This window comes from Sus scrofa, chromosome 14, assembly GCF_000003025.6.
Source record: "Sus scrofa isolate TJ Tabasco breed Duroc chromosome 14, Sscrofa11.1, whole genome shotgun sequence".
Lineage (NCBI taxonomy): Eukaryota > Metazoa > Chordata > Mammalia > Artiodactyla > Suidae > Sus > Sus scrofa.
Genome location: NC_010456.5, coordinates 77,620,478 through 77,636,023, shown reverse-complemented (window position 1 = coordinate 77,636,023; position 15,546 = coordinate 77,620,478). Strand labels below are relative to the sequence as shown.

General features: G+C 45.9%; 1 protein-coding gene across 1 annotated transcript in view; it reads left to right on the top strand.

Annotated features, from left to right (window-relative positions):
- DUPD1 (dual specificity phosphatase and pro isomerase domain containing 1) overlaps positions 1 to 15,546 on the top strand; it is a 40,239-nt gene that overhangs the window by 7,086 nt on the left and 17,607 nt on the right. Inside the window, exon 2 of the mRNA XM_001929033.5 lies at positions 6,555 to 6,788. Coding sequence (XP_001929068.2) covers positions 6,555 to 6,788 — 234 coding nt within the window. The remainder of the gene's footprint in view (positions 1 to 6,554; positions 6,789 to 15,546) is intronic.

Sequence of the window (15,546 nt, the reverse complement as noted above, 5' to 3'; positions counted from 1 at the left end):
CTGAGCATCCTCAGGGATTGCTGGGCTGTGAGAGAAGGGCCATGACCCAGTGAACATGGGGAGAGAGGGACAGAAAAGTAGAGGAGCCCCAGGAAAATGACAGGTTCAGGGAGCAAGTTAGGTGGAGTAGAAATCACAAATGAAAAATCACAAGCAGCTTCCAGCCCAGACTGTTCTATTTGGCTAGTATAGTTAAAAACATAGATATGCTTATTCATTATAAAATATGACTGGAGTTCCCGCTGTGTGGCTGTGTGTTAAGAATCAGACTGTCGTGGCTCAGGTTGCTACAGAGGCACAGATTCGATCCCTGGCCCAGCAGAGTGTGGGTTAAGGATCCTATGCTGCAGCTGTGGCTCGGATTCAGTCCCTGGCTTGGGAATTTCCACATGCCACTAGTGCAGCCATAAAATAAAAATAAAATATGATTATTTATTAAAAGAATCTCAAGACAGAAGACAGAAAGAAAAAAGTCTCCCTGAGTCCTGTCACTTACCCACAGTATCGACATTTTGATTTTTTTCTTTTTAAAAAAAGTCTATATTTTTTTACATAAAGTTAAATCACGGTGCCAAAATTATATTTTTGAATTCAGATTAAAGCCTTTCCTCAGAGTTCCCGTCATGGCTCAGAGGTAACAAACCTAACTAATATCCATGAAGACATGGGTTCCATCCCTTGCCTTGCTCAGTGGTTTAAGGATCCAGCGTTGCTGTGAGCTGTGGTGTAGGTTGCAGATGTGGCTTGATCTGGCACTGCTGTGGCTGTGGTGTAGGCCAGGAGCTATAGCTCCCATTCGACCCCTAGCCTGGAACCTTTCACATGCAGTGGGTGCAGCTCTAAAAAGACAAAAAAAAAAAAAGGCCGGGGGGACCTTTAACCAAAGGCAAGCTGAAAAGTCTGAAATGGAGTAGGAGTTAATGAGGGATCCCTGTTTTGATTATTCCTGGAAATAGCTCCTCAAGACAAGGCCACTGTTTCACAGAGGGAAATGACACTTCAGACCTTATAGGTCAAGTACCACTTGGCCTCTGCTTTCTCTGTTATCACGGTATATTTAAATGTTTTAAAATTAGCAGTATCTTGGGAGTTCCCGTCGTGGCTCAGCAGAAATGAATCTGACTGGCATCCATGAGGATGCAGATTCGACCTCTGGCCTTGCTCAGTGGGTTAAGGATCTGGCATTAAGCTGTGGTATAGTTCACAGATGCGGCTTGGATCTGGCATTGCTGTGGCTGTGGTGTAGGTTGGCAGCTGAAGGTCTGATTCGACCCCTAGCCTGGGAACCTCCATGCTGCAGGTATGGCCCTAAAGAGCAAAATAAAATAAAAATAAAAATAAAAATAAATAAAATTAGCAGTATCCTAGTGTGGGTTCTCTCAAGGGCAGACCCTGAAATCAGGGTGTGGAAAAAAGTTGTTTGCAAGCTGGTCCAGGAAGCTGGTAACTCCCTGACCAGAGCAAAGAACAGAAAAAACCCTCAAGCCAGGAAATACAGAGGGGTTTTTTTTAATCATTTATTTATATATATATATATTTTTTCTACTGTACAGCATGGTGACCCAGTTTCACATTCATGTATACATTCTTTTTTCTCACATTACGTGTTCCAAGGAAATACAGAGGTTTGAAGGAGGAAGCCATTTGTGCAGAAGGGAGCTGTCCACTTACACTGCAGGGATCTGAGCTGAGGAATGGTACAGGATAAGGACAGCCCCTGCCACAGGTGCCTACTGATTTAAAATTTTAAAACCAGTACATTTCTCATGAAACTCTGGCTTTCCGTTTTTTCATAAAGATACCTGACCATCTGGGCTTGCATTTCCTCGTGGAATGGCAAGCTGCTGTCTCCTTCAGTAGGGGCATTTGTTCTCTACTGTGCCACAGTCCCCACTACACCCTGATGTCTCCTGCCTGAGGCCAATAGTTAGGTTTTTTACTTGTTAGTTTTATTCTTTAACACCCAACCCACTTTTCTTCTCTGTGACCTGCCTGGTCCCTCTGGGAAGAAACCCGAATCTGCTATCCTTTGAGGAAGAGGAAGGCCGATGCTGCACATATAGGCCAAGTAGCCGTCAAGTTGGCATTTGGTTTCCTGGGAACAAACCTTTCAATATGAAGCTGTAAAAGGAACCTGGAGGCCTCTCTTGACAACCTGCCCAGCTCTCATTATGACATTTAGCCTGTGATTGATATTGTATGTGTCATCGAGACCTTGGCAGTTAATCTCTAGGTCGAATCTATGGAAACCAAACAGAACAGACTTGTCTTCCCCTTCCATTTTGGCTGTGATCTGGGAAACAGACGCTCCCAGCTGCTCTGAGATTCAGAGACTGGGGAGCCGTGCAGAGAGGGATGCACACAGGCCGCCTTCAGGATTTGGAAAGATTACAGGTCTGTGGTTTCTGGACGGCTCTGCACTTTGTTCTCTCTCCCCATCAAATCTGCACGCTGGAGGATAATAGATCCCAGAGCTCCCTCTGCATGCCAAGCTGCTCGGGGTAGACCACACCACTTCCTCTTCTGTCTGGAAATCCAGCCGAGGCTTTCAGTGTGGAGATGGGGGTGGGGCTGGGGCTGGTTCCTCCCACAGAATAATGAAGGAGGACCAGCCTCAGCAAGGGTGAGGTCAGTGTCAGTGATCAAAGGAGGCAGACAGGGGGTTCAGAATGTAGTTGCTCCAGCCTCTCCCACAAAATCCTTTCTTCTGAAACCTCCTTTGGTGGCAGGCAGGGTGCAAAATGGCCCAAACCTCCATATTGAGGTAAAGGGTGCTCAGCTTTGACTTCCTTCGAAATAAGAAGAGCTGGTGCCATGAACGGCTGAGCGCCAGACCTCTCAAAATGAAGGCGCCTTGGGCCTACAGTGGGGAGGGTGTGACCATGCTCTTAGGAGCCTGAGGTGTCTGTGCTGGTTCCCTCACAGATGTTTCTGGCCATCCCTTGAAATGACACCTTGCTTGATGACTACAAATGCCAGCACCCAGGCTCCAGAATAGAGGTCGGGCCTGAGCAACTACCTGCTAGAGGGGACTGTCCATCCTGTATTCTATTCTTTGTGCAACCTCATTCCTTCTCCAAAGAAGCCCAGAGGCTCCATCCTGCTTCATCAGCTCTGGCTAAGGCCTTAGAACTGGCATCCCAGTCTTATTCCTTTATCCCCTCAGGCATCTAGTCACTCATTCCACCCATTCGCTAGGCCGTTCCCTCATTCAACCAAGCACCTCTTACACGTCAGACACTGAGGCTAAAAACGACGTGAAGGAGCGGCCTTCAGGGAGACTTGAAGAAAGGCTGTCCAGCCCCTCCGTCCCAGTCCCACACCCTTATTCTAGGCTAAAGATCTGGGTCTCTGCTTCAATGAGAAGCTGGAAAGCATTTCAAGCACCTCTCTATGCTTCTCTTGACTCAAGAGCTCCCTCTTTTTTTTTTCTATTTTTAGGGTTGCACCCGTGGCACATGGAGGTTCCCAGGCTAGGGGCTGACTCAGAGCTGTAGCTGCCAGCCTACACCACAGCCACAGCAATGCTGGATCCTTAACCCACTGAGCGAGGCCAGGGATTGAACTCGCATCCTCATGAATACTAGTCGGGTTCCTTAACTGCTGAGCCATGATGGGAACTCCAACAGCTCCCTGATTCTTGCGTCACACTCTTGGGCAATTTTTTAAATTAATTAATTTATTTATTACTCAAATGAATTTATCACATCTGTAGTTGTATCTTGGGCAATTTAAAAAAATTATTTATTTTAAAAATTATGGTTGATTTATGATGTTCCTTCAATTTCTGTTGTACAGCAAAGTGGCCCAGTCATACACACAGACATTCTTTTTTTCACACTATCTTCTACTGTGTTCTACCCCAAGAGATTGGACATAGTTCCCTGTGCTGCACAGTAGGCCCCCACTGCCCATTCATTCTAGATGGAATAGTTTGCATCTACCAACCCCAAACTCCCTGTCCATCCCACTCTGTGCCTGCTCCCTCCTGGCAATCACAAGTCTGCTCTCCACATCCATGTCTGTGATCTGTTTCTTTGGGTAATTATTATCAAACTTGAGTCCGCCTCAGACCCACTTGGGGGCTTATTAAAATACAGACTCCTAGGTGCCATCCCTGGTCCAGGGTGCAACCCAGGAATCTGTTTTTTCAGCAAGTGCCCAATGCTTCTGAAGGAGGTGGTCTTTAGATCACATTTTGACAGACTCCAAAGAAAGGTCTCCTCTGCAGCCATTGCCCCCCAGCCTCTCTCAACTTAGGATTCTGCAGGATAAAGTCACAGATCCTGGCTTCCCAGGATCCCCAAAGACACTGTGAGCCAGTGACTTTTTAATTTATCTACCGTGAACTTGGGAGAATCAAATTTCCCAGAGCCCCAGAGCGGTGGTTTCAGCCCTTTCCTTTTCTTTTTAACAAAAGATAATGGAAAGTTTCAAACACACACAAAGAGGAACAGTAATTACCTGGCAGCCATCATCCCTGGCCAATCCCGTCTCATCACACCTCCACCCCTACCCCCCACCTCACACACAATATATTATTATGTTTTCCAATGGTCTTATTTTTGAAGCAAATCCCAGACATGATATCATTTCATCTGTGAACATTTCAGTATGTATTTCTAAAAGATAAGGCCCTGAGGTATCATTTAACTGTCCTCTGAATCTCCTGAAAATTGCTGGCTAGATCTAGACTCTGAGGACTCTGATCAAGGAATCAGGTTTTCCTTTGACGAGACTGCTTTTGTGATTGTGTGTTCTGCCATCAGAGCACCCGTGATGGCTGATGGTCTCTTCTTATGTTGCTAGCAGTCAGTGTTCAGTGCCCCCTCCATGAGCTCATTGGGTACCGTAATATGGTGCTTGCTTCCTTCTTTATTATCTGGAATTCTTTTTTAAAAAAAGTAATTAATTTACTTTGTAGCGGCACCTGTGGCATACAGAAGTTCCCATGCCAGGGACCGAACAGCACCACAGCAGCAACCTGAGCCACCACAGCGACAATGCCGGGTCATTAACCATTGTGCCACCAGGGAACTCCCTGGAATTCTTCTATAAAAGACAATTCCCCTTATCTACCCTGCAGCAGAGTTTGCATCAGGGAAGAACAACAAATACTAGATTCTTTCCCTTTACTGACGTGTCCTCATAGGGAGCTGGTCCCCTAGCATCTTTCAACACTGAATAATTGTTTTCTGTATCTTTATGATTTAAATGTGATGTGTTTCTATCAACCACAGTTATTTTTATTATCCATGTTCAGACGGTCCCATTTCTGATAACTGGGAGTGCTGAGTCCTTTCAATAGGATCCTGGTGGGCTTTGAAGCTACCCGTGCTTGTTTACATTCATGTCCCTGGCCTGCCCCTCCTTATTCTGCATTCCCCACTCCCACCCTCGCCCTCTGGGCAATTATTTTTTTTCTCAGAAGACCAAGACCATGTGTTACAAACATCCTCAATTTCCAGTTTCCCCCCCTCCAAAATGGCGATCAATCATGGCGCCAATCTCTTTGGTTAAGAAGATTACATGAGTTTATCATCGTGAAGCCCTTGCAATGGTGCCTGGCACATGATAAGTACTACCTAAGTCTGTGTTAAATAAATGAGTTACCTCCCCACTGCTCACCTTCACTTTTCTCAGTCACTCCACCCTTTCCTCCAATCTCTGAGCACGATGGGTTAACCTCCCTTTCCCAGACTGCCCGAGTGTTTTGGTCACTCAGCTCACAGAACACATGGTGCCCAATTCCACAGTGAATTCATTTCCTTGGGGACAATGGAAACAAACACTTCACCCACATTCCACTCGCAGAGCCTGACAAGCTCTCCAAATATACATTCTGATCTGCAGACATAGCTTTCTAGCTTGGAATGCCTCTCCGGGACCCCTGGTAAGTTAGCACAACTGCCGACCTCCTAGTGAGAGCAGCCAATGTTGACTCCAACTTCCTAACAAGCTGACAAACCCTCATGCAGCCAAGTTTCCTTCTATCCCAAGACTTCCGAAGCCCCAAGAATACGCCTGGCTGCCCAGACCACACAGGCTGTGGATTTCCAGGTGTGCCCTTTCCACTGGATGGCAGCTTTCTGCAGACGCTGCCTACCACAGGCCTGGAGTGGCAGGGACCTTCTGGGCTTTCTTATTTGGGTTCAAAATGACCCAAGCCAGCAGATTCCAGCCACATAAAGGAAAGAGTAGGCACCAAAAACGGGGTAAAATCTGAAAGAAAGGAGGCAAGAGACAGGCTGCCAGCAGGGATTTCTTAGACCCAAAGCCTGTCTTGGGTCTGCAGCAAACACACAGTGGCCCAAGTCAGAGAGTGCCCAGCACGCTTGCCCTGCAGAAAACTGGAATGTTGGTGAAGTGTTGTTTAAGTGCCACCACTGCCTTCTTTGTCGACCTCTGTTTCCTGGGAAGAGGAAGCAGAAGCAGAGCAGGCCAGGGAAATGACTGCCAAATCTTCAGATCAGCCTATACCCACCTCTTTTGGTAAAGCCCATGCCTTTCCTCCAATCCTGCTAACCCCAACCCTGATGCTCTCTCATGACCAGCTGCAGAAAGGAAAGAAAATCCTTTGGCTCCAAAATGACATCCGGAGAATCAAAGACAAGCCTCAAGAATGCCTACCCGGCTGCCAAGAAGCTGCTGCCGAAGGTGGAGGAGGAGGGGGAGGCTGAGGAGTACTGTACCCCAGGAGCCTTTGAGCTGGAGCGTCTCTTCTGGAAGGGCAGTCCCCAGTACACCCATGTCAACGAGGTCTGGCCCAAGCTCTACATTGGTGATGAGTAAGTGCCCATCTTCACCTTTGGCCTCATCCAGGAGAAGACAGCCAGCCCTCCCCTGGGCACAGCCCTCCCCACCTTCTTGCCATGAGCTCTTGCTTTTTAGGTTGGTTCTATGAGAACTCTACTAGTTAAGGCTGGGCTTATTTTCATATTACAGCAAGATCAGGAAAGGTGCTGAAGCCAGAGAGAGGTTGGTTTCTCACCTACATACAAGAAGGGCAGAGGAAGGCAAGCTGGGTCTTGATAGATGACACCATGGCATCAGGAGTTCTGGCTCCTATGCTTGGGATCCACCATCCCTAGGGCATGGCTTCCTTCTTCAGGGTTGTTTCATGGTCTGACATTGCTAGCAGGGCTCCTGCTGTCAATTGTAGGATCCAGACTACGGGAAGCTAGAGGGAAAGGAAGAGCAAAAGGATATCTCCCCAAAGGGTGGTCCCACCCAAGACTCTCCCTGCCTCTAGCTGCAAGGGAAGCTGGGAAATATCATCTTGCTAGGGATAAAACCAACAAGAAAAAAGTCAGTTCTCAGGTGGATGGCTCAGGAGCACACCAACCTATGTGTCAGGAAGCATGGCAGACCTAGAAAAGCTGAGGTCACTGTCCCCATTTTTAGAATTTTATAGCCACCATTCCCCACTCTTCAAACAACTGGGAAGTGCCTACTGTAAATAATAATATCTGAACACTATGTACTAGACATGTTCTCACTTTATTTTCACTACAATCTAATGAGAGAGGTCATCTAACGACTCCCATTTTAAAAATAAGGAGGAGTTCCCATTGTGGCTCAGTGGTTAGCAAATCCGACTAGGAACCATGAGGTTGCGGGTTCGATCCCTGCCCTTGCTCAGTGGGTTAAGGATCCGGCGTTGCCGTGAGCTGTGGTGTAGGTTGCAGATGCGGCTCGGATCCCGCATTGCTGTGGCTGTGGTGTAGGCCAGTGGCTATAGCTCCGATTCGACCCCTAACCTGGGAACCTCCATATGCCACGGGAGCGGCCCAAGAAATGGCAAAAAGACAAAATTTAAAAACAAAAATAAATAAGGAAACCAAGGAGTTCCATGTGGCTCAACTGGTTAAGTATCCAGTGTTGTCACTGCAGTGGCTCGAGTTCGATCCCTGGCCTGGGAATTTCTGCATGCCATGGGTGCAGGCAAAAATAAATAAATAAAATTTTAAAAATAAAGGTAAGGAAACCAAGGCACAGAGCAATTAAGTAACTAGCCTAAGGTCCACAGCTCAGTAAGTGTCTGAGAGCTGGGATTCAAATGCAGTCTTGCCCAACCCAGAAACTTTCATCCTGACTAGCACTTTTGCTCCTTCCTCCATCTCCCAGGATTCCAGCTCACGGGTCATCCCTCCAAGGAGCAGATGGTGCAGGACTCCTGCACGTGTGATTTTTAGTAAACACCTTGCTACTTAAAAACCTAGAGATAACTGTCTAGTGATGGGAAACCCAGGGGCAGCATCCCTTTTCTTTTTTATTTATCTTGATACTTTGAAGTGGAAGTTACAAAAATGATATGCCCTTTTGTACTAAATTAAACTAAACAGAGGGTTATAAAAACCACCTGTATGGTAGTTCCCTTGTGGCACAGTGGGTTAATCACTCAGCATTGTCGTTGCAGCAGCTTGGGTAGCTGTTGTGTGTGGGTTTGATCTCTAGCCTAGGAACTTCCACATGCTGAAAGTGCAGGGGGGAAAAAAAAAACCACCTGTATAATCTCCCTTTGTCCTGTCTTAATTCAGCCATTGAGTAACCAGGGTTATGTTTACTTTATGCATGTTACTGCAAACATAAGGAAGCATACATACATTTAAAGAAGTTTTTTTCTTTTAAATAATTTTTAGCAAAAAGGGTGAATTATACTATTCTGTACTTTCAATATTCCATAGCATAGCTGTACCACAATTTATCCAATCATTTCTCAGTTGTGAGCATTAGGGGAACCCAGGTTCCCCTAAATAGGGACTCTGCATTATTTACCTTTTAAAAATAATAGCTTGAATTCCTGTCATGGCTCAGCAAAAATGAATCTGACTAGTACCTGTGAGGATGCAGGTTCGATCCCTGGCCTCGCTCAGCAGATTAAGGATCTGGTGTTGCTGCGGCTCTGGCATAGGCCAGTAGCTACAGCTCCTATTCGACCTCTAGCCTGAGAACCTCCATATGCCATGGGTGTGGCCCTAAAAAGACCAAAAAATAATAATAATAGCTCTATTAAGATATAACATACAGGCCATAAAATTCACTGTTTTAAAGTGTACAATTCAGTGGTTTTATTATATTCAGAGTTGTACAACCACTATCTAATTTCAAAGCATTTTCATCACCTCAAAAGGAAACCCTGAACCTATTAAATAATCATTCCTTGTTTCTCATGTTCCACCAGCCTTGGCCAACCACCAATCTGCTTTCTCTTTCTATGGATTTGTCTATCCTGGATATATCATGTCAATGGAATCATAATAAATGGCCTTTTGTGCCTGGCTCTGTGCACATAGCCTAATGTTTTTGAGGTTCATCCAAGTTGTAGCATGTACCAGTACTTTAATCTTTTTTTTATTGCCAAACAATCTCTACTATTTCTGCAACTCTTCTGTAAGTCTAAAATTAGCTGAAAAGAAAGCAAGGTAAGGATCCAGTGTTGTCACTGCCATGGCTCAAGTCACTGCTGTGGCGTGGGTTCAACCCCTGGTCCAGGAACTTCCACCTGCCACAGGCATGGCCAAAAAAGAAAGAAAGAAAGAATACAATTAGTTGAAAATCAAAAAGGTATGCATATACTTTGACCCCAAATATCACTGTAAGAAATGTCACTTACTGAAATAAGAGTACCCATACATAATGAAACATGTACAACAGTGTTTAACACTGAAGTAGCAAAAAAGTAGAGGGAGGATATGAATTTCTTACCTTTTAATAATGAAATATTGAATGTAGTAAATATATTGTTTTATTTTCAAAGTAACACAAACATTGTATAAATATAGACAACTTAGTTTTCCCACTTGCAACAGATTAACAAGAGAACCTTTCTCACAGGATTGTATGGCTTGAGATAATATATGTAAAATACTAGTGCAGCGCCTAGTACAGAGTAGGTATTCAAAAAGGTTAGCGATAATAATAAAACAGTGTGACCGATGGAAGGAAGAAAAACTTTTAAATCTTCCCAATGACCAAAGCCCATCACTCCAAAGCTACTCCTACTAATATCCGTAGTACATTTCCTCCTAGACTTTCTACATGCTATTTTTGGTTTAAAATGCTTTTTATATAGTTGCAATCGTATTGATTGTTCCTTTTGTGTTTTTTCTACATAGAATCATTCATAAACATGCCTCTTATTCCATACTTCTCATACTTACATACTTCTCATTTAATGATTATAACTATACCAGATGGATATAAGACCATTTACTTAACAACTGTCCCTATTATTGGACCTATCAGTTATTTCCAGTCTCACTTTTATAAATAATGCTATAGTGGACATCTTTATCTTTTATTTTCTTTTTTCTTTTTAGGGCCACATTGCAGCATATGAAAGTTCCTGGGCTAGGGGTCAAGTTGGAGCTGTAGCTGGCAGACACCACAGCCACAGCAATACTGGATCCTTAACCCACTGAGAGGGGCCAGGGATCGAACCCACATCCTCATGGATACCAGTCGGGTTTGTGACCGCTGAGCCACAACAGGAACGCCTTTAACTGTTTTTTTTTTTATTATTATTATTACCTTTAGGATTATTTCCTTAGATCTGCTCCTAAAAATCATATTAATGGGGGAAAGAGGATTAAGATGTAAAGATGTGCACTGTCTCTGTGTCTTTATCTATGCCATTCCCTTTACCTAAAATGCTCTTCCCTTCACCTCATCTCTGTGCCCAGATTCTATGGATTCTTCAAAGTCCACTTAAGTCACTTCTGCCATGAAGTTAGCTTTCCCCAACACCCATGGTGAGAAGTAAGTTTTTTTCTCTCTGCATATTATATACTTTATTTACCTTTCCTACAGCTTATAACAATCATAATTTGTTTGTTATGACTGGCTATAAATAGCTAAATTAAGTTGGATCCTTACCATGCGCCGTGCCCTGTGCTAGACATCTTTTAAATTCCCCAACAACACTATGAAGGAGGCACCATTATTTTTTCCCATTTTAAAAATGGGCAAACCAAGGCTCATTCCATCAGTCTGTCAGTATTTACTGGGCACCTTGCTAGGTGCTTTGGGGGATACAAAGAGGAAACTGGGGCTCAGAGAAATTAAGTGACCAGCCCAAGGGTACACCACCAGCAAGTGGCAGTAATTCTACTCAAATCAGGATCAAGAAGGAGTTCCCACTGTGGCTCAGAGGTAACGAACCCAACTAGTATCCATGAGGATGTGGCTTTGATCCCTGGCCCCACTCACTGGCTTCCGGATCCGCATTGTCATGAGCCGTGGTGTAGGTCTCAGACACGGCTTGGATCCCACGTTGCTGTGGCTGTGGTGGAGGCTGGCAGCTGCAGCTCCAATTAGATCCCTAGCCTGGGAACCTCCATATGCCACAGGTACAGCCCTAAAAATAAAATTTAAAAAAACTTAACAAAAAATCAGTATCAAGAAAATGTGGCCAGTCAGATAAAGAAGCTGTTTTCCAGTTGAGAAGAAGAGATGTGCAGAAATGTAACAGGGAACAGAAAGAGGAAAAGGTAGTGGGGTGGAAGCCGTGTGGGGTTTGAGTCTAGGCTCTGCCATTTACCCACTGGAAGATCTAAGACAAATTGTTTGACCTCTCTTCACCTTCTATGGCAACAGTAACAAGGCTTATTTCATTGGGGGCGATTAAATGAATTAAAACAAGTCAAGTGCTAGAGCAGTAGCTGCCACACAGTAAACGCTCCGTAAGTGCTCTGCATGACAGCTCTAAGAAAGTGTCACCAAAGAGGCGAATTCCAAGCCTGGCTTTGGGAGATGGGTGGGATTTCACCAGAATTCCAGGCAGAGGGAGCAGGGTTAGAAAAGGCATAGAGTTGAGAACAGACAGGGTGATTTCTCTGGAACACAGGGGATGAATGTGTTGGAAAGTATACTTTCAGAGGGTCTGATATTAGGCCACTGTGGAATCAGCTTAGACTTAGCTGTGCTGTGCTAACAGGTATCCCCAACATCTCAGAGCCCTGCCACAGCAGTGGTTTGTTTCTCACTCATGTGACACGTCACAGTGGGCTGGTTCCAACTGTACTCCGCATCCTCTAGACCCCAGGCCTCAGGACTCGGCCCTTATGTGGGATATTGGCAGGCTCCTGGCAGTGAAAAAAAGAGACATGGCAAACCACAGGCTGATTCAGAAGCAATATAAGACACTTGGGCCCATGTTTCACAAGATACAAAGCCTCATGGCAATGGGGCAGGAGAGTGTAGCCCACCCCTCAGGTCATGCAAATGTTCTAAATGATGACACTGAACAATCGACCAGAGCTACCATCAACTCCAGGTGCAGAGGCTTTGGGCAGGTCCTTTGACCGTTCTGGCCTTAGTTCTAAAAGTGGTTACTGAGAAGAATCAAAGAAATAATGGAATGTGAAGCATTTTGTAAATTACAAAGTAACAGACAGGTGCAAATATCATTGTTATTATTGCTACTCATTGAGAAAGAACCCTGGGAAGGTAGGTCAGAGCAAGGGGCTTTATTCAGGCAGCCATTGAGTGTCCGAGCCAGGCAGAAATGGCCTAGTTAACAAGGTGAAAGGCAATAGAGTTGGATGTGGAGTTCCCGCTGTGGCGCAGTGGAAACCATGAGGATGCAGGTTTGATCCCTGGCCTCGCTCAATGGGTTAAGGATCCATCATTGCCATGAGCTGTGGTGTAGGTTGAAGACGCGGCTCAGATCCCGCATTGCTGTGGCTGTGGTGTAGGCTGGCAGCTGTAGCTCAGTTAGACCCCTAGCCTGGGAACTTCCGTATGCCATGGGTGTGGCCCTGAAAAAAAAAAAAGTTGGATGCAATAAGATATGCTTGCCTCCTTGACATCTGACCAACTCATTTGCTTCCTCCAACCAAGGAAATGTCATAGCCCATTCAATCCAGCTCAGTCTAATGGAGCCCACACCCACCCCACCACTGCCCACAGGCACAGTCTAGGCAGGCTCCATGGCCAGTGTGTGCGACCTGAGCACTCAGTGCAGGGAGAGGACCAAGATCAGCACGGTGTGGTGCTTGTCCCCATCTCTGCTCAGCATCCCTCCTAGACACCCACTTGCAAGGTTAACGAGACTCACAGAGGCTTATTGAGAAAGCTGTTAATTCCACTGCCGATGCAACCACGCTGAGCTTACGCCCCAACTGAGAGCAGGCACAACTCCCTGTGTTTCTCAATCTCTTTGTAGGTTTTGCCCAGAGCAGGAAAAAGCTCAGCCCCATGCACTGAGGCTCAGTTTAATTTGCTATTTGCATTTAGGTTGAGCTTTTTCTTTCCCTAAAAGTGTCTAAGATTTTTAAAAGCCAAGGCTCTGGAAATGAAGGCAATCAGGACCTGGGAGTAAGAATGGGTGTCCTGAGGCAGCCAGAGTCACTAGCTGTTCCTAAAGTCTAGACCAGTGACACCTGGGGCTTGCTGGAGACCAGACTCACCCCCCTGTAAGAAGCTCACTCTTTTTCCCTCCTCTTTCCTCAAAGACAGAGAGGCGGGCATCTGCTCTGGAGCCACAACATCTGGGTCAAATCCTGGTTCCCATGTGGCCTTGGGCAAGTCGCTCAAGCTTTCTGAGCTTCAGTTTCTTCCCCTATAAGATGTGGATCCATGGGTTACTACATATGATGCTTAGCACAGTTCCTGGCACACTACTGAGTGGGAACTGTCAGAGACGGGGCAGGTTCTGGAAATGTGACTCATAGTGTGAGAAGAAGGTTAAAAAAACAGTCACTAGGGGCCCTCTGTGCTAAGGGCAGCCCTGGGACAGAAAATAGCCCTGGTCTAATTCCTCCCACATGATGCTACTGTGAACCCAAGGCCAGGAAGAAAGGAAGGTCCCTTCTAACGGGCTTTCTCCAGCCAACTCCTTCTGCAGAGTTGTCTGGTCATTGCAGGGGACGCGGGTGGTCTAGAACCTGAGACGGTAGTGCAACATCAAAGCCCTACGCACCTGTGGGTTTCAGAAATTCTAAAACATTTTCTCAATCCCAGCTTATCCCAGGGGGATCCTCAAATGGGGTGGTGGTGACTCTAAGTTACCACTGCTTACCAGCCTGGGGAGGATAGAGATGCTGCCTCCCCCAGTTCACAGCCTGGTGAGAAGAGGGATGTGCCTGGGGTTAAGCACCCTGGGTCAGTGGAGGGGTTCAGTGCAGGCCAGGCAGTCATCTTCTGGGTGTCCTCACGGGGAAGCCTTCCTCGCTCAAAGGCACGGCCACCCTCTCCCGCCCACTTCCCACAACTTGGTAGGGAGTCTGAATCTGCAAGTGGGAGCTGCAGGGACAGCGAGGAGTGGCACAAAAGTCCTCCCGTGGCCACTTTGGGAGCACTGAGTTCAAGCCCCAGTGTGGGTGGCCACTCTGTGTGGCCTCTGATGAATATCCTATTGTTCTGGGACTCAGTTTCTTTATTTGTAAAATAAAGGGATAATTTCAAAGGTCCCTTCCAGCACTAAAGTAAAATTCTTTAAGAAATGTCCTATTAAATAAAATTAGGCTCTATTGGGTTCAAGCACATACTTGTTTTATTACTTTTAAGTCATTCAAATTAGATTCAAATTAGGTTAACCAAGTGTTGCCCTCCAGAGAGCCAGGGACTGGCATCAATGATGAGATAAGAATAATTCATCACCTCTTATCAATCAGCAGCCCCTAAATGGGTGCTTCAAAAGCACTTGAGGATGCTTGAAAGCACTAAATTTCTATAATTTAAATATCCTCACTTTAATCTCATTCACATCTTTCATTTGCTTAGCAAAATCTTTTCTTTCTTTCTTTTTCTTTCATTCTTTTTTCTTTTCTTTCTCTTTTTTTCTTTCTTTTCCTTCCTTCCTTCCTTCCTTCCTTCCTTCCTTCCTTCCTTCCTTCTCTCCTTCTTTCCTTCCCCCCCTGTAGTCAGCAGGAGGGGAAATATCCTGCCTACTGTCAGAGTAATTGTAAATTCCCAGGCAGGCCAACCTCCACGTAGTAAGGCTGAAATAGGGTAACCGTGAGATCTCTTTTCCCTCTCGTGATAGAGGCAGCCCTGAAGGCCAGCACCAGGCTCTGCTAAGCCATTCTGTCACTTGAACGGTGGGGGCCTAAGCAGCACCCTATTTTTTTTTTTTTTTTGTCTCTTTAGGGCTGTACCTGTAGCATGTGGAGGTTCCCAGGCTAGGGGTCTAATCGGAGATTTTGCTGCCAGCCTACGCCTCAGCCACAGCAATGCCAGATCCAAGCCTCATCTGCAACCTACACCACAGCTCAAGGCAACGCCAGATCCTCAACCCACTGAGCGAACCCAAGGATCGAACCCGCAACCTCACGGTTCCTAGTCGGATTCGTTTCCGCTGCACCATGACGGGAACTCCAGCGCCCTATTTTTATGAAAACTATAGCTGCCTCCAAGGTCTGGCTTTGAGGGGGGGTCACTGGACAGCCAGCAGCCAGGGGTCTGAGCTCACTTGCCAGGTGTCTCTCTGTCTCACCCTTCCGTTTTTCTGCTCCCAACCAGATCAACAGCATCAACGGCTAGTGGCATCTCCAGGTCTGGACTATAGTCCAGGAAGGGGGAAAATGAGGTAAAGGCTGATCA